Source organism: Mobula hypostoma, chromosome 11 (assembly GCF_963921235.1).
Source record: "Mobula hypostoma chromosome 11, sMobHyp1.1, whole genome shotgun sequence".
Classification (NCBI taxonomy): Eukaryota; Metazoa; Chordata; class Chondrichthyes; order Myliobatiformes; family Myliobatidae; genus Mobula; species Mobula hypostoma.
In genome coordinates, this window is record NC_086107.1 from 72469341 (window position 1) to 72491875 (window position 22535).

At 39.9% G+C, this 22535-nt stretch overlaps 1 protein-coding gene across 1 annotated transcript in view; it reads left to right on the top strand.

Moving 5' to 3' along the window:
* The window catches only part of LOC134354321 (astacin-like metalloendopeptidase), a 108505-nt gene extending 87168 nt beyond the window's left edge, over positions 1-21337 (top strand). Inside the window, exons 11-15 of the mRNA XM_063063254.1 lie at positions 7966-8188; positions 8277-8404; positions 10455-10695; positions 13992-14038; positions 21229-21337. Of these exons, the coding sequence (XP_062919324.1) occupies positions 7966-8188; positions 8277-8404; positions 10455-10695; positions 13992-14038; positions 21229-21273 (684 nt within the window). The 3' untranslated portion in view covers positions 21274-21337. The remainder of the gene's footprint in view (positions 1-7965; positions 8189-8276; positions 8405-10454; positions 10696-13991; positions 14039-21228) is intronic.
* The last annotated feature ends 1198 nt before the right edge of the window (positions 21338-22535 follow it).

A 22535-nucleotide genomic window follows, 5' to 3' on the forward strand; every position in this document is an offset into this window, starting at 1 on the left:
CCTGTTGCTCTGGTTGGCGAATTGCAAAGCATTGAGGTTGACCGGTAGGCTGTGGTTGATGTGTGCCATAACCAATCTCTCAAAGCACTTCATAGCACGTCAGAGCCACAGGTCGATAGTCATTCAGGCATGCCACCTTGCTCTTCTTCAGCACTGGGATTATCGTTGCCTTCTTAAAACACGAGGGGATCTTAGACTGAAGCAAGGAGCAGTTGAAGATGTCAGCAAACATACCAGCTAGCTCGTTTGCGCAGGCCCGGAGAACCCGTCCTGGGACGCCATCTGGGCCCGTCGCCTTCCTTGGATTCATCTTCAGGAAGGCCCTTCTAACATCCTCCTCAGTGATGATGAATCTCAATGCCACCAGGTCCGGTTCAGCCAGAGGGAGCGGGACGCTCCTCTTCTGTTTGAATCTTGCGTAGAATACGTTAAGTTCGTCAGGAAGAGAAGCGCCACAGTTATTGAAATTCCCAGCCTTTTCTTTGCGCCCAGTGATCTCATTTAGACCCTGCCATAGTCTACTGGCATCCCTTTGGTTAGCTTGGGCTTCCAACTTGGCTCGATATTGCCTCTTGGCGCCCTTAATGGCTTTCCGGAGTTCACGCCTGGATTCCGTATAGCGACTGTTATCCCCGGACTTAAAAGCCACAGCCCTAGCCTTTAAAAGGGACTTGACCTCATAATTCATCCAAAGTTTCCGGTTAGGGAATACCCAGATCATCTTGTGAGACACACAGTCCTCCGTGCATTTCCAAATAAAGTCCGTGACAGCTGAGGCATACTCATCGAGGTTAGCTGCCGAGTCCTTGAATACTAACCAGTCCACCGATTCAAAGCAGTGATGGAGGACCTCATCCATTTCCTCCGTCCAACGCGACACAACTTTTGACACCGTGACCTCCCACTTCATTTTCTGTTTGTAAGCCGGGAGGAGGAGTACGGCCTGATGGTCCGATTTTCCGAAGTGAGGTCGTGGGACGGAATGGTAGGCATCCTTGACTGCTGTGTAGCAGTGGTCAAGTATATTCAGGCCTCTAGTGGGGCAGGAGACATGTTGGTATAAGTTTGGCAGTGCCTTTCTGAGGTTGGCCTGGTTAAAGTCCCCGGATGTAATGAGCAAAGCCTCTGGATACCTGGTCTCAAGTTCACTGAAGTTGGCATACAGTATGTTCAGAGCACACTCCACGTCCGCCTGGGGGGTAATGTAGACCGCTGTCAGTATGACCAAGGTGAATTCCCGTGGCAGATAGTAGGGACGACACTTCACCTACAGGTGTTCCAGGTCCGGGCTGCAGGAGCTTGTCAGTGCCACTGTGTCCGAGCACCACCCAGTGTTGATCAGTAGGCAGACACCACCTCCCCTCGTCTTGCCTGAAGACGCCGTGCGGTCCATCCGATGGATCGAAAATCCCTCCGGTCGGATGGCACAGTCGGGGGTGGCAGGGGAGAGCCAGGTCTCGGTGAAACAGAATACACAGCAGTTCTGCATCTCCCTGCAGTAGGTGAGTCTCCCTTTAAGATCATCCACCTTGTTCTCTATGGCTTGCACATCAGCTAGTAGGATGGTGGGCATAGGGACCCTGAAGCCCCTCAGCTTCAATCTGACCAGCAACCCAGCTCTTTTCCCATGCTTCCTCGGTAAGTAGTGCACCTTTCCAGATCTCCATCGATGCAGTGTGTTGTTGTCAGCTCTTTGAGGTTGGTGGACGCATCCCGCAGGAATCGATCGGCCGGTCGTGTCGTCATGCGCTGCAGGTCGGGCCAAGTATTGGAGGAGGCTCCGCTGCCACTTCCAGCTGCCGGGGGCCCAGGCTGTCGATTGGGTTGGGCCCCGAAGCCGACACTTAATCCCAGATGGCCGGACTCCTTGCTGAAACAAGTCCGTAAACCGAGTCACGGTTGCGGAGGCCTCCGCTCCAGCCGAGCCTCGGGCTCGATTTCTGAGGTCGGCGGCGGATGCCTCACTTCCGGCAACTGTGGATGGCCACCAGCGGGGCTTTACGGTGGTCACTCCGGGGAAGCTTGAGGTCTCCGCTGTCACTTCTGTGTGGTCGCCTGCTCTGGAGAGGTGCTGGTCGGAATGGGCCATGTCTCCAAGCACTCCGGCACGGTAGCAGACCGTGGGACTCCGGGAACGTGGTGGGCCTCGCTGGTCGGGTCCAGGTGTGGTCCGGAGTTTAAGAAGCAGTTCCGGCATGGTGGTCTCCAGCTGGGTTAGAGTAGCTTTGCCAGGGTGTTGTTGATTTTTATCTTTCTAAACTGGAGGTTTAGAAGGGTTTCTCGGGTATAGGATAGTGGAGAGAGCAGTCTGCTCAGGAGAGCATGCGCAAAGTCGCCAGTTACCGGCGCTATCTTTAACTTTTTATATTGGGCTAAATTGGCCTGTCCCATATGGGACTGCCCTTGTCCGTTATTTCCCCCACTAAGGTAGAGCGTTCCTATGAAACCTTTTGTGCCGAAATGGCGCAAAGCGAAGAAGCAATTACTATTAATTTATACAGGAAAAATTTTTGAGCGTTCCCAGACCGAAAAAATAACCTACTAAATCATACCAGAAACACATAAAACCTAAAATAGTAAAAGCAGGAATGATATGATAAATACACAGCCTATATAAAGTAGAAATAATGTATGTACAGTGTTGTCGGGAAGATTAAGCCAAAACCGATTTGTGGAAAAAAATCGGCAGATACGAGCATGAGCACATCAAATGTGTGCACATCACACATGCGCACACAGGTGCCGGCGCAAGGCTTCATGATCATGGTAGTCTTTCTCGGGGTAAAAACAAGTGTCTCATATTTGACTGCTACTTTTGTCCCTTATTTGGGTCCACAAGAATATTGTCAATATCAAACCGGTCCGTGGTGCAAAAATGGTTGGGGACCCCTGGCTTAGAGAATGCCACGGTTGAAAATAACTCGCATGAATTCTTGGCTAGAGTTTGCCGGAAGGTATTTAGGAGACTCTGAAGTCAGCTGGAAGAAAGTTCTATGGTCTGATGAAACCAAAATTGAGCCTTTTGGCCTTCAAACTAAACTCTATGTTACCACACATCATCAAAAACACACCTAACGTGAGGCATGATGGTGGTTGCATCATGCCGTGAGGATGCTTCACAGCAGTAGGTCCTGGAAGGCTTGTGAAGGTAGAGAGTAAAATGAATGCAGCAAAATACAGGGAAATCCTGGAGGAGAACCTGAGGAAGTCTGCAAGAGAACTGCGACTTGTTTTCTAGCAAGACAACAACCCCAAGCATAAAGCCAAAGCTATGCAGGAATGGCTCAAAAGCAACAAGGTTACTGTCCTGGAATGGCCAGGTCAGAGTTTAGAACTCAATCCAATTGAGATTTTGTGGCTGGACTTGAAAAGGGGCTGTTCACTCATGATCCCCATGCAATCTGACAGAGCTTGAGCAGTTATGTGAAGAAGAATGTGGAAAGATCGGTTAATATCCAGATATGCAAAGCTGATTGAGCCCTATCCACACAGACTCCAGGCAGTAGTTGCTGCCAAAGGTGCATCTACTAAATACTGACTTGAAGGGGATGAGTATTATGCAATCAGTTATTTCATGTTTTATATTTGTAATTTATTTTGATCACTTCGTAGAGATCTGTTCACGTTGAAACGAAAGCCTCTTTCGTTGTCAAAAAAAGCCAGATTAAATCCACTGTGATTCAGTGTTGTAAAACAATAAAACTTAAAAGCTTCCAAGGGGTTGAATAATTTTTATAGGCACTCTGTCTAGCCTGCATTGCTTACAGAGGTGAAGGTCACAGCTACCCACAATTTTCTTATGTCCAGGTGATTATGAGTGGCAACAGCTGATCAATGCCATAAATTCCAATTTGCTGCCTACTGCAGCATTAGGGAGATTATTACAGCTCTATACTCAAAGAGAGGGGACTTGCTTTGCTTTTCTTGTAGTATTAATCATGAAACTGAGCATAAGTGTGCATTTGGTAGCATTGCAGGCTTTTCCTAAAGGTCAACAATAATAAACTACACTTCTGCGCATTTTGATCTCTCCCTCAGAGTAGAAAGTTCTTTCTGAGTGACACATATTATCAATCTATGATCAATGCCTGGGAGCTCACATGATTCAAATAGGCAGTTCACTTTGCTAGCCACATTACATGGAACATTATATTCTATGCCATTACATTTCAGGTGTTTATAGAGTACTATAGCACAGAAACATGCCCTTAGGTCCATCTATTCCATGCCAAACAGTTATTTTGCCTGCACCTGGACTTCCCATTCCAGAACTCTTGAGATGTTCTTCAAAGGATGAGGTTTCCTTTTCTCCATCATTGGTACTAGCCTCCGCAGTATTCAAGCCATCTTCGAGGTGTAATGCCTCAACATGCATCTCTCATTAAGGACCCCTACTACCAGGACATGCCCTCTTCTCATTGTTACCATCAGGAAGGAGGTACAGAAGTCTGTTTGATTCAAGAATAGCTTCTTCCCCTCTGCCATCCGATTTCTAAGTGGACATTGAAACCATGAACACTACCTCACTACTTTTTATTTCTGTTTTTGCACTATTTAACTGTTTAATATACATATATACTTACTGTAATTTACAGTTTTCTGTATATTATGCATTGCATTATACTGCTGCAAAGTTAACAAATTTCATAACATGTGCTGGTGATATTAAACCTGATTCTGATTCTGACTGCAATAAGAAAGAAACTTACCAGAAGTTTACCTTAGCTGCCTCCTCTTCTCTGCCTCTTCTTAATATTTCTTAAATCAACTGCCTCCACAATCCCTTCTAGCAATGCTTACCAGATTTCAACCATCCTATGAATAAACAAAAAATCTTCCTCAAATCACCTCAATATCTGCTTCCCGTTATGTTCTCTGCCACAGACTCAGAACAATACTGCATGAATTTTTCAGGACTTTGTCCTAGGCTCGGCTATCCTTGATGCTTTAACATTGACATTACTTCTGTTGTAAGGCCAGGAGTGAGGTTCTAACATTGAATTTAATGTTTGATTTTATTTACAACTCCTCATAAAATGAAGCAGCCTATCCCTGTGCAGCAAGACTTAAACAATATTCAGGCATTAGCTGATAAGGTAATTAACATCTGTGCCACTGAAGTGCCAACCTATACGCATCTCCAACATGAAAATGCATGTTGACGTACCATTGACATTCAGTGGTATTGTCACTCTTAAAGTCACTCATTGTAAACCTGGGGGTCATATGATCAGAAACTCAACTGGGTGAACTACATCATCATCATTATGTGCTGTTTCATATGATGTGGACAATCATTGTCTTCCATCTGTCTGTAATCTGAGAAGTTCTAATAAACTCTTCAAACCTTTTGCCTGTCCATCCCTTGATGTAACTCATGGAAGTCATGCGTTATCAACCATGACTGTTTCTTCCATCAATTTTTCTCATCACTGCAAGAAGTTTGAGCTTCTCTTTCCTCAGTACATGTCCCAGAAATTCCAGCAGCCATTTCCTAATTGATGAAACAACACACATCAAAGTTGCTGGTGAAGGCAGCAGGCCAAGCAGCATCTGTAGGAAGAGGTGCAGTCGACGTTTCAGGCCGAGACCCTTCGTCAGGACTTCCTTCAGTTAGTCCTGACGAAGGGTCTCGGCCTGAAACGTTGACTGCACCTCTTCCTACAGATGCTGCTTGGCCTGCTGCGTTCACCAGCAACTTTGATGTGTGTTGCTTGAATTTCCAGCATCTGCAGAATTCCTGTTGTTTGCGTCCTAACTGATGACATCAGTTCTCTTATTATTATGGCTTTTGGCAACACTTCCTCATTTGTTACTCTGAACTTCCATGATATTTTCATCATTGTTCTCAAAACCCAATTTCTGCAGCTTTGAGTTTTCCCTCATTTCGCTTTGATATTGTCCAACATTTACTTCCAAATTAGTGTGGATTAACGTAGCACCACAACACATTTTATACCTATAGAAATTATATTATTCTTTAGTATCTTACTTAAAAGCTTGAGCGTGCATTTAGTAATCCCAGTCCTCCTCTTAATTTCAACATTAGCCCTACTGTCAGATTTATCATGCTCCCTAAGTAATTAACTTCCATGTGTGTTTGATTGTTTTGTTACCCACTTTCAGTTTACGTTTCTATGTTTCTTTTTTGTGACAACCATACATACAGTCTTCTTGCAGTTGATCAATCTTCTCTTTGCACTTTCTTTGACTTTATCTGGGTGTACAGTAGCTATCAGCATTGTCTAGGTTGTTCAAATTATATCCACCAATTATGCTTGAAATACTTCTATTTACATTTATTTATTAGTTTAGCAATAGAGTGTGGAACAAGTCCTTCGCATCATAGAGTTGTTAGGTGAGGTGAGGGCACCACAGTAGTTTAGCATTTGTCTATTATAGTTTGGGGCATTGGAGTTCAGAGTTCAATTCCAGTGTCCTCTGTAAGGAGTCTGTACTCCTCCCTGTGAAATGCTGCATGGGTTTTCCCCGGATGCTCGGGTTTCCTCCAACAATCCAAAGATATACTGGGTAGGTTAATTGATCGTTATAAATTGTCCCTGATTAGGTTAGGGTTAACTTGGGGGTTGCTGAGCAGTGCGGGTCAAAGGGCCTATTCTAAACCACTGTGGTGCCCTCACCTAACAACTAGGTTATGTACCTTTTCTAGGAGGAGTGCATCAGTTCAAAAAGCCGGCTGAGCAGTACCTTTCCAAGGCAGTTAGATTTGGAGAACATCAGTCACGTACACTTAGTGGCCACTTTATTTTTTCAGCAGTTTTTTTTCCCCTGAGGAACAAGTATAGATAACACAGGAAAAGAAGTAAATTGGGATGAAGAATCTCTTCCAATCTTGACACAACAGATACACAATCATAGCATAGTTTATGTATTTTATAACAATAAACTTGCTCAGGTTTCAGCTTTGTTAAAAAGAAAATACTATTACACTGTTTCCTCCCAACCCAACCCAGAGTTATTTTGATCAAAGAATGTTATTACCAGCATCTGATTTCTTCCCTGGTCACCATTTTGGCACCCTCACATAAGTTTTAATGAATGGAGAGTAGGGCTACAAGAAGTTCATTTTACATGTACAAAACTAGAAATACAATCCTTGGGAAAACTAGCTTTGCCCAAGGATTTGAGATAACTGAGTAAGTGCACTTGGCAGTTACTTATCATTGTTAAGGCATATTTTAGAGGCATGTTGTTAAATAAGACTACAGACAACGGAGCAGGATTAATGATAACAAAAGTAAGTTAAAGTTGACAGGAGTCCTGAAGAAGCAAATAATAAATCTTGGTGAAAGAACAAGAAATTAAAACTAATTGGATAACTCTTCTTTTATGTCGTATCATTTGATAAATACAGTATATTCACACTTGCGGCATTTATGTTTAATTTTTCCATCCTGCTGAAAATCATCACAAGGACCCGGTTCAGTCCCTGCTCCATTGTAATTGGCATTTTCACTCATGCATAATGTCGGTAGTATTGAATATCATAATTTGGTGTTGATTTCTGTTTCGAGTTATTCATGCTTTTGACCATAAAGTCTTATCAGATTGTAATTTTGTTCTGCCATCTTTACTACTGAAACCTATTTCTTGGTAGTCATTTATATTCTCATGTTGAGTTATAGATTCCAGTGGAAGTATCAAAACTTCATTGGGTTTCTGCCACAAAATACAAACTGGACAATAATTTGGAACTCTAAGAGTACAAATTTCAGCTTTAGGATTAATAAATATAAATAATTTTTGATTAGAATTTGACTTCAAATGTTGCTTCCAAACTGTAAGAATCTGCTAGCAACAAATAATCACACTTCCACTTTTCAGAGATGCTGCATTAAATTTGTGTGGTATGAAAGTTTTATTTTAATAATGTACTAATCATTATTTAGAGTTATATTTCATAGAGTTCAGGATTTAAATATGAACTTTTATTTCTCATTGCAGATTGTCTTGGAATTTGACTTCTTTCATATCCAGCCATTTTTAGGTTGCTATCGGGACAATTTAAAAATTTATGATGGCTCTACCACTCGTTCACCAGTTCTTAAAGGACCAGTTTGTGGCAAAATGGCTCCAGCTGTGATCTCTACCCATCATCTATTATTAATTGTATTTTCCTCAGGCCATCACAAACACTCTAAGGGATTCAGTGCTAAATATCGATTTGGTAATATCTTGTTATAGTAATTTGAATGTTGTTCTTCTATAATTTTGAAAATCACATAGTTTTAGAATTTTTTCCCTTTATTTTACAGTTAAATGTGGGAGAATGTTAATTACATCACCAACCAAAATTATTGGTAGATTTGAGCACAGTGGTTCCATAAATCCAAACGAAAGCTCAAACTGTTTTTGGTTAGTTCAGGCACATAAAGGACATGAGGTATGGATGAAATACATTAGAATGTTGTAATGTAGTTTAGAAAATCTGCTACTGATAATGAAATACAGAAAATCAAAGGGGTCTACCTAGTGCTGGTAACTTTATCTATAGGGACAGAAGACATGATTAAAGGATTTGTAGCTGGAATTAGAAGTTTCACTGTTTGAAAAAAATCTTATTACTGCAATTCTATTATTGTAATGCCTGTTGATGAATAATACCTTTAATGCCTGATTGTTCCTGGTTTATATCAATGTGATTAATTCTCTTAACAACTTGGCATAGTAGACTTAATTTGAATTACCGTATCTCAAGATAGATAAACATATTACACAGTGCACTGCAAGAGTCTAAAGTAGGATGAAGGCTCTTTGCACTTTAATCTACCAACGTATATTTAGGTAATCTGATACACCTACCTTGGCCTCTTTTGGTCAGGATTGACCATGGATCTTGTGTCCTAGCTGTCTGCGGTTGATATACAAGCCAGGGCAATATGATAAAGAGAGCAAGCTATTGCGTATGCAGCAGGCACCCCCGTCCATGCAGCTGATGAATCCCAAGGAAAGGCAGAGACTGATACAGTTTGGCACCAATGATGTTGCAGGAGTTTGTCAGTCAGTGTTGAACTCAATGTAGGGTTGATTTGTGTACTGCAGCTCTGAACTTTTCCTGGCTTACTCCTAAAATCTCCTCCATTAGTGGGTATAGCCACAAGGCAGCAAAAGTTTGAGATTGAAGTATTCCTAGATGAGCTGCTAACCATGGCTGAACCAGATCATCATCAGGTGCCATGCCCAGTTTGAGCTTTGACTGCCATGGCCCACACACTCCTGTTTCAGGTCAAGTGGATCAATTCATTGTTATTCATTTCCAATTCTCTGGCTGCTGTCTCCATCATCATTTGTCTTTGTCTTCGTCTTGCTTTCTTCCCTTCAATCTTTCCCATAATTACCGTGCATTCTAACTCCTCTTTCCTAATCACATGTCCAATGAAGTTACGTTGCCTTTTCATGATCTCATACATTATTTCTCTTTTTGTGTTTTCTCTGTTCATGACATCCTCTTTAGATATTCGTTTCCTCCATGATATTCTTTGCATCCTCCTCAAAAACCATATTTCAGCTGCTACAATTCGTTTCCTCATGTTACTAGATATTGTCCAACATTCTGAGCCATATAACGTAACTGGATAAACATAACATTTCAGTACTCTGAGGCAGGTTGTCATGTCTAGTTGTCATGGCTGACCCAGAGCAACTGGTTTTAAGGCACCAGTAACCTGCCTTATACTTTATACTTTATTGTTGCCAGACAATTGATACTAGAACGTACAATCATCACAGCGATATTTGATTCTGCGTTTCCCGCTTCCTGGATTACAAATATTAAATAGTAATAATAGTAAAAATTAGTAAATATTAAAAATTTAAATTATAAATCATAAATAGAAAATAGGAAAATGGGAAGTAAGGTAGTGCAAAAAAAACCGAGAGGCAGGTCGGGATATTTGGAGGGAACAGCCCAGATCTGGGTCAGGATCCGTTCAGCAGTCTTATCACAGTTGGAAAGAAGCTGTTCCCAAATCTGGCCATACAAGCCTTCTTTGCTCCTGACAGTAGAAACAGTTCCGCTGAACTTAGTAGCTAAGCCACATGTGAAGGCCAGGAGATGGACTTGGTTGTAAGAGGTTGTTTGAGATGTCTTCCATGTGGTTAAAATTGGACGAGCTGATCACATTGGACTTTTCTCCATACCTCTTAGCATCTACCAAATAACAACAATAGTGATCATTTGAATAGGTATTTTGTCATCTTGACATGTCTAATGGAAAAGATAAGTAAAGGGAAAAACATGGCACAAATCCTGAAAGTGAATGTCAATTACAGGGAGAAACCGCTGAGTTCCTCCAGCTCCTTTGTGTGTTGCTACAGAGAGAATTATACTTGCTTAACTAAATAAAGCTCTAAATTACTTCCAAGCATTTTGTATTTATAGTTATTTTTGAAATATCCTGAAAATTCTACTTTCATTGCTACTCTTCCATCAGGTAGTTTTTGAAATTACAACATACAACTTCCAGACATCTGACAACTGTACTTTTGCCTACCTGAAAATTCATGATGTTTCTCAAGCACCTCCAGCTAGTCAAGGAAAATTCTGTGGAGCAACACCTGTGCCTTTAACTGAGGGCACTGCCCTTTTGCTAGAATTCAATCATCCCGGAGCACAAATGCAGCCTGGACTGAGAGTTGATTACAAGTGTGTCATTCGTCCATTTGAAAGACAAGGTAAGGAAATATAACCAGGGAAATTCTTCTCAACTTTGTATCCAGAAAAATACCAGCAAAATTTAATTTACTCACAATCACATTTATTCTAGTCAGCTTAAGTGACCTTCACTTAATTAATCAAGTACAGAATTATTTTCCTTGGTTTTGCAACTGTTGAGTGACATTAATCTAAAATTGCACCAAATATCTTACATTATCCAGTCTTTCTCTGACTGCTAAGCCCCAAAATGGCAGGCAGGAAATACATACTCATCTATTAAAGTGTCCTCTTGTTCTCTTTATATTTGAATTATTGTCAGAAAAACACCCTTAAAGTAGCAGTTAAAGCAAAAAAAAATTAGGATATGCGGATTTGGTGTTACCTATAGTATCAGCTATCTTGAGCTGATTTTATTACATAGATCAACTACCCAGCAAAAAAGGTCCCCTTGTCAATCATAGTTAAAGGAATCAATCTCTACTTGTGGATCACTTGCTGATTTGTGATTATTGATTGCTGTTTGACTTCCTAGATTTTATGATTTGGACAACTGATTAAACTGCACAAATTGCTTGCAAACATGGGTGTCATTGAGTATAAAGCGCAAATCGAGTCAGAAGTAAGCTATGACAGAGCAAAGAAAACTGTTATGAGTAGATTGGAAGAGGAGAGCACTCAATAAAAAGCTGTGAAAATAAAAGAAAACAAATGCTTAAATCTGAAATAAAAACAGAAAATGCTAAACTCAGATCAGGAATCATCTGTAGAAAGAGAAACAGTTAATGTTTCAAGTTGAACACCATCAGGACTGGGAAAGAAAGCAAGTTAGTTTCAAGTTGCAGAGATGGTGGGGAAGGACATAGGTCAAGGGGAATGTCTGAGAAAGTGAACTCAGGATTGCTGTGGGGCTAGATTGTACAGGTAATCTGATTAATGGGGCGGTGGCGGCAGTTCAATAGAATGTCATAATGAGGGCAGTTAGGGAGTGAGATACAGACATTGCGAAAAGGTGCAAAATGAAAAGTGGAGAATATGCCCCAGATCAGTCTATGTTAATGGTAAAGAATAGGTTGAGTGAATATCACAGCTGGATGACTTGTAGCAGAACTGGTTAGTGTGGCATAATTACTGTTGCTCAAATTTCCATTAGGTATCAAAGATACTGCCTGTCCTATTCATCTTTTATTCCCTGTGAATTAAAACTAACTTGTGTTCTCTCCTTTCCAGTTCTAATAGAGTATTTTCAACAAAGAGATCTTCCTACACAATCTAAGCTTCTTGCATAATCATGGTCTATTTAAGTTTATTTACAATTTCACAATTCAAAAGCAAATTAATGATATAATAATGTTTTAATAGAAAAAATAAACTATTTATCTGCATATAAATCTTTATATGTCAGTAACTCGGTGGGGTGGGGTTCCGAACATTTTATGCCATAGACCAATAACATTAGGGGTCTGTGGACCCCAGGTTGGGAACCCCTACAGTAACCCCATTCAGAAGGATGGGATCACACTTGCACTAACCATTTTCATGTAAAAAAAAAAGAGATCAGATGTGCAGGCATAAAAGTCAGAGACAAGCAGGTGCACAGATCACACATTTTCAAAGTTATCCTGTTGTCTTTCTTTTGTTTTTGGTGAAATAAAGATCAGCATCTATCACCTGTATCCATTGATGCAGAACTGTCTTACAGTATTTCCACTGAGCCCCAGGAAAAGCTAGGGATCATTATGACGTTGGGGTGTCATAATATATCAAAATCCAAAAACACCTTCCTAATTTTTCAAAGCATCTAAATTCAATGCCTTTGTTAATCACTGAACATTATATTTTTACCAACATATTCAGTCCTGAGATGCTATATTTAAAGTTCATGCAAAGAAACAGCACTACACTGGAATTCAGCTGATTTACCCAAATTATTGCTCTCTCATGTCATGCACTGATAAGCCCCACTCAACATTGCCACTTCTGGATCTACCATGCCTTACTAATACATCATACCAGACTAGTTCTAGAATTCAGGATTTCGTTTAAAAAAAAGACAATAAACTACACAAAATATAATTTCCCCTGTGAAACCAGCTGGCATGCCTCCCTTGATGCTGCTGGCCAGTGTCCCTTTTCAGATCTTCATGGATAATCAATCCCACCTACGTGCTATGGTCCAAATGAGGCTCAGCAAGAGTTCTATGGTGCACATTTTGAGACATGAAAATATGCAGTAGTACTTGAGTTGCAACAGAAGCCTGTGACTTGATGCACTGCAGCAGGGACCAAAAATATTTATTGTTTAACACATTAATGGCTTAAGATACCTTGAATTCCAAGGAAAATGTTATTTGTAATTGAAGTCAGTTTAATACTAAACATTAATAAATTGACGTTGCTTAATATTATGGTACAGCAGAGTATTTTTGGTTTAAAAAATATTTAAATGCCTCTTGGTAAGACATTAACCCAGCAAAGTGGAGAAGTATTCCAATTTCCTATATAAATCCTTACTTAGTTGTGAATGGTTCTTCAGGTTGATGCAGGATTGAAAGCGCTTTCAGCTCAATTATAATAGGAGGCTGGAAAATATTTTAAGAATGAAGGAAAAAATATTGATAAAGGGGAGCATGCAAATTTGTTGACAATGGGAGAGTCATCATGGTACATTCAATGAGAAGTGAATGTCAACGATTTAATAGTATCAGACTAGGAACTTAATGATTTATTTGATCACCATTGAATTATAGTTTGGCAGTGGCTCAGTAAATATATCACATGGGTATTATCAATAAGATCTGAGGGAACTTAAGTGAGCTAGTAATAAATGACACATGTTCGCAACAACATACTTAGCTGTTTAACATATGTGACAGTCAAGTATGATAGGAATAAAATAGCCTTGAGTGTACTGTTACATGAAATAATATACTGTATAGGGATTGTTAAGCTTTGAACTAAACTCAACTAAAATAATTGAGTTACAATCTCAATATATGGGATAGCCATTCAGGACAGAGAAAATTCTTTACTTGAGGATGGTGAATCTTTGAATGTCTCTAACCCAGAGTGTCCAATCACAGAGTAATTCAAGACAGTTCAGTAAATTCTTACGTGTTAAGCGAATTAAGAGATGTGGGGTTAGGAGAGGCACTAATGTAAGTAATCAGCCATGATCTTATTGAAAAGCAGAGCAGGAAACAGTGAGCAAAGAACCTAAACCTATTTCTAATGCTCTTATTAAAAAAAGTTTAATTTAATTAGAACAATATTTGGTGAATCTTTCACAACAATCTATTGTGTTCTCTTTTTACAGGTAGAAGTTCTGTTCGCTGGAATGCTCAATGCGATGCTTTTATGTTGGTATGGTGCATATTAATAAATTCTGCATGGATAATGTAAATTCTGCAGAACAACCTAATCACCTTTTATGTAGTAATCTCCTAAATTTCAAAATGTTTTCATCATACTTCTTGTAGATTAGCTATGTTGTTAAATTTCCTGCTTATGTGCAAACATAATCAAAACTTATTTGATAATTCTACATATAATTGTTATTTCATCCCATAAATATTTTATGTAAAAAGCAATGTGTGACTGAAAACAAGAAATCTGCTTATGAATTTGCTAAGTGATGCAAGAATAAGGATGTTGTTTTTCAGAATGATTGCAGAAGTGTAGCAATATCAATTGACTAGGTGGTCATCATAAACAAATTGAATAATGAAAATTTCATTAGTACTCAAGTATCATTGGTCCCCTATATCTTGAGCTACAATATTAAAGGAGAATATTTTTAAAATGTCAATGGGTCATTTAAATTGTAATGGAAGTAACTTTATAGATGTTTTGCTTGCAGCACACACATAGCCATAAAGGAGTTTGCTATGATTTCAGTAGAACTGTATAAAATTTTCAAGGCATTCATGCAATCAATTTAAAATTTCACCCTTAACTGCTTTTCTTTGGAATAAATACTATTAAGACTATTTCAAAATTTGCCTTTTTTGAAAAGCCATGGAAAGTTCCACTTGTTGTGTGGCTTTGTTTTATTCATTGAAGTCACATATCTTATAATAATTCTGTAAACAAACCTGTTTGCTGTTTTGAAGTATTGATCAGATGGTAAACAAGAAAATTAATTTTCTGAATTTGTTATACATCACATAGAGTAATAGTTTCCTGAATTTTGGGCTCTTCAGTCATTATCAGCATAACTAATTTTACCTTGATTTGGTCAGGCTTGAGGCAAAAGACTGTCCACTTAAGATTAGATAATGTGTCCTGGTTATTCATTTTAGTACCCCAGGTCTAATGCACAAAAGTGTTAAGTGTGCACTAAGTGGGTCTGACATTTCCTACACCGTAAGTAAAGAGTAAGGAAACAGTAACACAATACTAAAAGATGTGCAGATGCAGAGAGACCTGAGTGTCATAGTCATAGTCATACTTCATTGATCCCGGGGAAATTGGTTTTCGTTACAGTTGCACCATAAATAATAAATAGTAATAGAACCATAAATAGTTAAATAGTAATATGTAAATTATGCCAGGAAATTATGAAATAAGTCCAGGACCAGCCTATTGGCTCAGGATGTCTGACCCTCCAAGGGAGGAGTTGTAAAGTTTGATGGCCACAGGCAGGAATGACTTCCTATGACACTCAGTGCTACATCTCGGTGGAATGAGTCTCTGGCTGAATGTACTCCCGTGCCCACCCAGTACATTATGTAGTGGATGGGAGACATTGACCAAGATGGCATTCACCTTACACAGCATCCTCTTTTCAGACACCACCGTGAGAGAGTCCAGTATATGTTATCCTAGCATAGAACTAACTGCCTTTGGTTATTAAAATGGGCCATTTGTGAAATCTAATACAAGATAACATTTTCTTACAGCTCCATGTGATTTAGATGATGCAAATGTTGAAAGGACTCACTTTCTCACATAATCCTCCCGAAGAATTGGCAAAATATATTTGTAGAATGGTGTGCAACTTGATAGGGTGAACTTCATATTGCAATGTTCCCATCTCCCTGCTCTCCTTGTTTTTCTAGTTGGTAAAAAGGCTTGGGTTTGTAGAGTGCAATCAAAAACACATTGACCAATGGCTGGCATGTATCTTGTGGATGTTGCATTACATCTGTGGTGCACTGGTGATCCCGCAATTGAGTATTGTGATATACAATCAAGAGCCTGCTTTGTTCCAGATGGTGTTGAATTTCTTGTATTCATTTATAGAAGTTCTGAATTTTCTGTCTTAATCCTCACAGTACAGTTCATAGGTGGTGAAAAACTTGGAGAAGTTGGGAGTCAGTTGCCACATAATACAGTAAAATTCCATTAATCTGGCAAGCTCTAGACTTTGTCGGTGCTAGACAAGCAGATTGTATGTACTTTCGGATGTTACCCTAATTAATAGTTTAAATTATTTTTTAATCTATCCCACAATACACTAATATCAAATTTCCAGTGAACCTGGTAAGTTTCAAGGGACCATGGAATCAGAACCAGTCAAGTTTACTACTGAACTAATGTCAGCCTTTAATAGAACGACTCTCATCAACCACCCAAAAATTTAGGCTGACACTAATGAGATTTTGACAGTCCACTGTATTGTTGGAAATGTTGTCTTTCAAATAAAACATAGAATCATAAAGACGCACAGCACAGAAACAGGCCTTTTGGCCATCTAATCCATGCCAAAACCATTTAAACTGCCTACTCCCATCGACCTGCACCAGGATCATAGCCCTCTATATCCCTACTATCCATGTACCTATCCAAACTTCTCTTAAATGTTGAAATAGACCACTTGTGCATGCACCACTTGTGCTGGCAGCTTATTCAACACTCATGACCTTCTAAGTGAAGAAGTTTCCCCTCATGTTCCCCTTAAACTTTTCACCTTTCACCCTTAGCTTATGACATCTGGTTGTAGTCCCACCCAACCTCAATGGAAAAAGCCTGCTTGTATTTACCCTATCTATATACTACATAATTTTGTATACCTCTATCAAATTTCCTCAGTCTTCTGCGTTCTAAGGAATACAGTCCAAACCTATTCAATCTTTCCTTATAGCTCAGGTCCTTTAGAGCCGGTAACTTCCTTTCAAATTTTCTCTGTACTCTTTCAACAGTGTTTACATCTTTCCTGTAGGTAGGTGACTAAAACTGCACAGGATACTCTAAATTAAGCCTCACCAACATCTTATATAACTTCAACATAACATCCCATCTCCTGAACTCAGTAATTTATGAAGGTTAATGTGCCAAAACCTTTCTTTACGATTTTATCTACCCGTGACATCACTTTTAACAAACTATGGACCTGTATTCCTAGATTGTGTTGTTCGATCACACTCCTCAGTGCCCTACCGTTCACTGTATAAGACCTACTCTGGTTGGTCGTACCGAAGTGCAAAACCTTGCACTTGACTGCATTAAATTCCATCTGCAATTTTTCAGCCCACTTTTCCAGCTGATGCAGATTCCTCTGCAAGCCACGATAACCTTCCTCACTGTCACTATACCCCCAGTCTTGGTGTCATTCAAAAATTTGCTAATCCAGTTAACCACATTGTCATCCAAATCATTGATGCAGATGACAAACAACAAAGGACCCAGCACCGATCTACTGTGGCATACCAGTCTCCAGTCAGAGTGGCAACCCTCTACCACCACTTTGGCTTCTCCAACAAAGCCAATGTCTAATCCAATTTAGTACCTTATCCTGAATCTGAGTCATTAAACAAACCCCATTTAATCACTTAGCAGGCCCTATAAGATTTCAAAGAGAAGTCTTAGTTTATCTTCTATATGCTATTACTAAAAACTAGTTTGTTACAGCAACTGACCGGTTGTGCAAATTTGGCCTGCGTAGAGTAGGTGCTTCCAAAGCATTTTTAAGGCATCAATTTATCCTTTGTATGGGGTACTCAATTTATGACCTGCAGTCCAAATTCAGCCCAATTTCCTGATAGAAAATACTTTTTGAAAAGAAATCCAACTTCACTGATCCATTTAATAAACATTAATGTACGTCCTATAGAAATAGGTATATACCTAACAATAACCATATAGCCATATAACAATGCAAAATCATCATCTTCATCAAAAGGAAACAATTATCCTAACTCACTGTACTGTTTTTTCATACTCCTTTTACACTCACTGGTACTCTCCTGAGTTCCTAATACTCTCTTGCACTCCTCTTACCCTATTTTAAGCTTCACAGACACTTTCCAGCATACCCTTTTATCCCGATCTCCTCTATCCTTTGTTGCCATTGTATCAACGGAATGATAGGTTCAGAATTTCAAAGTATGTTGGTGTAAAATTCAAAATTATAATAAATTTCAAAGAAGTTTGTCAGATAGTAAAACGCTTGTTTTGTATATTTGGACTCAACATTGTAAGTACAATGTGGATAGCACAGTGGCACTGAGGTTGGTGCTGCTGCCCCACAGATGCACCAAGCTGAGTTTGATCCTAACCTGGAACACATGTTCCTGTTTCTTCTGTAATCTTCTAAGTAGGTGAAAGGAGAATCGTAGAAGGGAGACATTCAATGGAGATGTGAGACAACAGGTTTAACATAGATGGTAAAATAAAAGCTGAATATGTTGAAAATACTGAACAAATATTTACCCCTTAGAACAGGGTCTTAGACTTGAAAAGTTAATAGTTTATCTTCCCACAGATGTGGCCTGACTTGAGTGTTTCCAGCATTTTGTGTTTTATTTTAGATTTCCAGCATCTGCAGTTTCTTTTATTGTTACGTAGTGTAGCTGGTTCGTGATAGTTGGCCTTGATGCAAGGATCTGAAGAGCTTGTTTCTGTGTTGTATGACTTTATGTACTCCTCTACCTAATATCTTATCAATCTTCTCAAATGTTTTTGCTTCCAGGAGAACAACACATCTATCTGTAGTCTAACATTTGAATCAAAAATTGCATCTTTGGAATTACATTAGTAAATAATTTCTGCATCCTTGCCAGAACCTCATTACTTATGAATGTTAAATGGCTAGAACCCGTTGCTATACTCCACCATTAACCTTTATATGTTTAACTTGTTCAACAAACTAAAATCAAACATTCCAGTATATGTAGGCCTATAGGATAGTGGAGGATATTTGATTTAACATGTGATGAAACTCCTTTTAAGAGGGTGGTAATATGAAATGGCGGAAGAAAGGCCTGGCAGTCTACTACTCTATCTTGCCTTGGAAACCTTATGGACCCTATGGTCCATGAGGTCACAGAGTCGGACTCGACTTAATGACTGAACAACAACAAAATATGGCATGGTCTGCCAAAGGATGTGGTAGAGGTACAACAGTAACATTTAAAAGTCACTTGGACAGGTACATGAATTGGAAAGGTTTGGAGGGATGCAGACCAAATACAACCACGTGGGACTAGCTTAAATGGGCATCTTTGTTAGCATGGATGAATTGGGTCGAAGGGGCTATTTCATACTGCATTATTTCACAACGTACCTTGAAATTCCTCTTCTAGCCACCGTGGCAGGACTCCATAAATCATGATTCTGCAGATGTCGCAGTGGTTGAATGTCAAAACCTTCCCTCATGAAAGCCCTCCATCCAATCCCATGGAAATCCCCATAAACAGCTTCAGCACCAAGCCCCAGGTCATTACCAGCCCATCTCAATTTAGCCAGTAAAACAATGCAGAAAATGAAGATGCTGGAATAAAAAACACAAAATGCTGGAACCACTCAGGAAGTTAGCAGCATTTAGTGCAAGAAGCTGAATGAATTTACATTTATAGAGTCATACAGTTCAGAAATTAACCTCCTAGCTCATATACCATTTCTTCAGCCAAGCTTTCATCTGACTTATCCTGCATTTCCTATGCTTAATAACGTGGTTTGGCAAGTAATCCATACATTATTACATTTGAGGTTTTGATTTTTAAACTGCTCCTAACCTCCCTAATTTCAAGTTGTAAGATGACTTTTCTCTTTTCATCAATGTTGTTGGTACTAATGAGCTTTGACTTTATATTCTTCCTCCTTAAAGTACCTATAACAACTGCTCTATGAAACCTTTACCCTTGACAGTGGAGAGGCAATGCGTCATCCTGAATTCCCATCCATGGCCACAGAAGCACAGATATATTCCCCCTATTAATTTTCCTGCTATTATTCTTGAAGTTATGCATTTCCCTTTTTGTGTGACTGAATCACCCACAGTACCATGAACTTGGTTCTGATGGAACAATCACCCCAACATGGAAAAGTGGTTCAGGAATAGGATACATTCTGAGCTTTTCCTAATTATGATTCCCTACCATTACTTCTGGTTCCCCACTTTCTCTTTTCTTACTCTGTGAGATGACCAACTCTAGAAATGGGGTATGTAACTCTCAGCTTTGTGGAAGCACATAACTGCTCCAGCTGCTCAAACCAGAAACACTTCCTTCTGATGTAGTCATCAAGACTGCAAGGCGGCTCTAGGTATACTCACATGTAAGACATTCAGTACATGAGAATAAGATCCCCTGCCTTATGTTTAATGATCTGATTAGGAAGAAGGGAAGAGAAAGTTACAGAAGCAATTTGTTTCTTTCTTTACCTGTTCTAACATTGTGCGTTTTCATCTAAAAAACCTTTGACAATGCCACAATGAATGGGTTAGAGTTTTTTAAAACTCTATTATGCCTCTGTCAAGGTATGTGGCTGAATGTACCCACAATGTTTTACAAGGTAAAAAGAGTACATTGCTGGAAAATGTTAGAAGTCCTAGATCATTGAAACATCCAGCATGAAAACTGTCCATTCAACCTACTAAGTCATAGAGTCCGAGTTATGTAGTACGTGAACAGATAGTTTAGCCAACAAAGTTGCATACCTGAGCTAGTCCTATTTGCCTGCATTTGGCACATAACCATCTAAATCTTTCCTTTGCATGTATCTGTCTAAATGTATTTTCAATACTCTAATAATACCTGCCTCTGCTACTTCCTCTGGTAGTTTGTTCCACAGAACCCTCTGTATGGAAAAGCTTTTCCTCTCAGATCCATTAAAAAAAAAATCACTGTCTCCTAAGGGTTCCTTTACATTAAGGTTTCTAATAAGATCTGGGTTATTACACAACACCCAATCTAAAAGAGCCTTTCTCCGAGTAGGCTCAAGCACAAGCTGCTCTAGTAAATCTGCCCGTAAGAATACTGGTCCCCCTCACATTCAAGTGCAACCCATCCCTTTAGTACAGGTCACACCTGTTGCAGAAAATCCCAGCTACACATTTGTCCTCCACCTCATTCTATTCCTATGTTCACTGTCGCATGGCACAAGCAGCAATCCCAAGATTACTACCCTTGAGGTCCTGCTTCTCAGCTTCCTTCATAACTCCCTATATTCTTTTCTCAGGACCTCCTCCCATTTTCTTCCAATGTTATTGGTACCAATATGTACCACGACCTCTGGCTCCTCACCTTCCCTTTTCAGGATATTGTATATGCTACTAGAAACATCTTGGATGCAGGCAAACTACCATCCATGTTTCTTCTTTGTATCCACAGAGTTGCCTATCTGTCTCTCCTGACTATAGAGACCCCTTTTACTGATGCCATCCTCTTCAGATCCCTCCTGAGCCACAGGGCCAGACTCTGTGCCAGGGGCATGACTTCTGCTGCTTCCCCCAGGTGGGTCACCCTCCCCTCAAACAGTATTTAAAATGGTGTACTTATTGTTGATGGGGACAGCCACAGGGGTGCTCTCCACTATCACTTCCCTCTCCGAACAGTCACCCATTTATCTGTCTTCTGTAACCTTGGGGTGGCTACCTCCCTGTAGCTCCTGTCTACCACAGCCCCACTTTCCCTAACAAGCTGAAGATCATCGAGCTGCAGCTCCAATTCCCTAACACGGTCTCTCAGGAGCTGCATCTCGATGCACCTGGTGCAGATGTGGCCATCAGAGAGGCTGGCAGTCTCCTGGAAATCCCACATCTGACACCCAGAACAGAACACTGGCTCTGTAGACATACCCCACCCCATTCTCTCTAGAGTTGAATAAGAAGGAATGGACTTACCTAGACTCTGCCTGTTTGGGCCAAAGCCTTCCTACTCTGACTCAGGCTACATCCATACTAGACTGGATAATTTTGAAAACGCTGGTCTCGAGTAAAAACGACAGGCGTCCACACTGGGCATTTTTCAAAATATCTCTGTTCACACTAAAACAGATACTTGGGCGAATCTACTCCTGTGCATGTGCAGACACATCTACAGAAAACAAACGAAGAGAAAACAGTATAATATTTACGTTTCCGCGGTGGCGTTGTGCTATTTCCATTGGTCAAAAACTAGAGTACCTACAACAACAGCGAAAGGAAGTTTTCAACAATGCCTTCGAGGAATACAAAGAAAACTGCGAAAATCAGACCGGACTTCTTCGTTTAGACAGACAATGCAGTCGAGCTGTTTCTGCGAGTTACAACGAGTACAAAGTCAGCAAAGCAGTGGAGATGTTTAATTCCAAACACACTATTAATGTAGACAATAAAGTAAACAACACACGCATGAAGCCGTCCTCTGTCCAAGATCAACAATTACAAAATGTTAAATGGTCAACTCGACATAGACTACCAATCCCACATCAAACCCAAACCTATTAGGAGCAGAAGAGGGTACTTAACTAAATTTGAAATACTAACTACCAAGCCAGATGTGTACAGCAATTCATTTTCTCCTTGCACAATTAAAGCATGGAATAATCTAAATCCTAACACAGTCACACAACCAAACCCAATTAAATTTAAGGCAGCTTTTCTTCTTCAAAAATCTCCTTCTTAAACCCACCCTCTGCCACCCCAGTTTAAATTCCA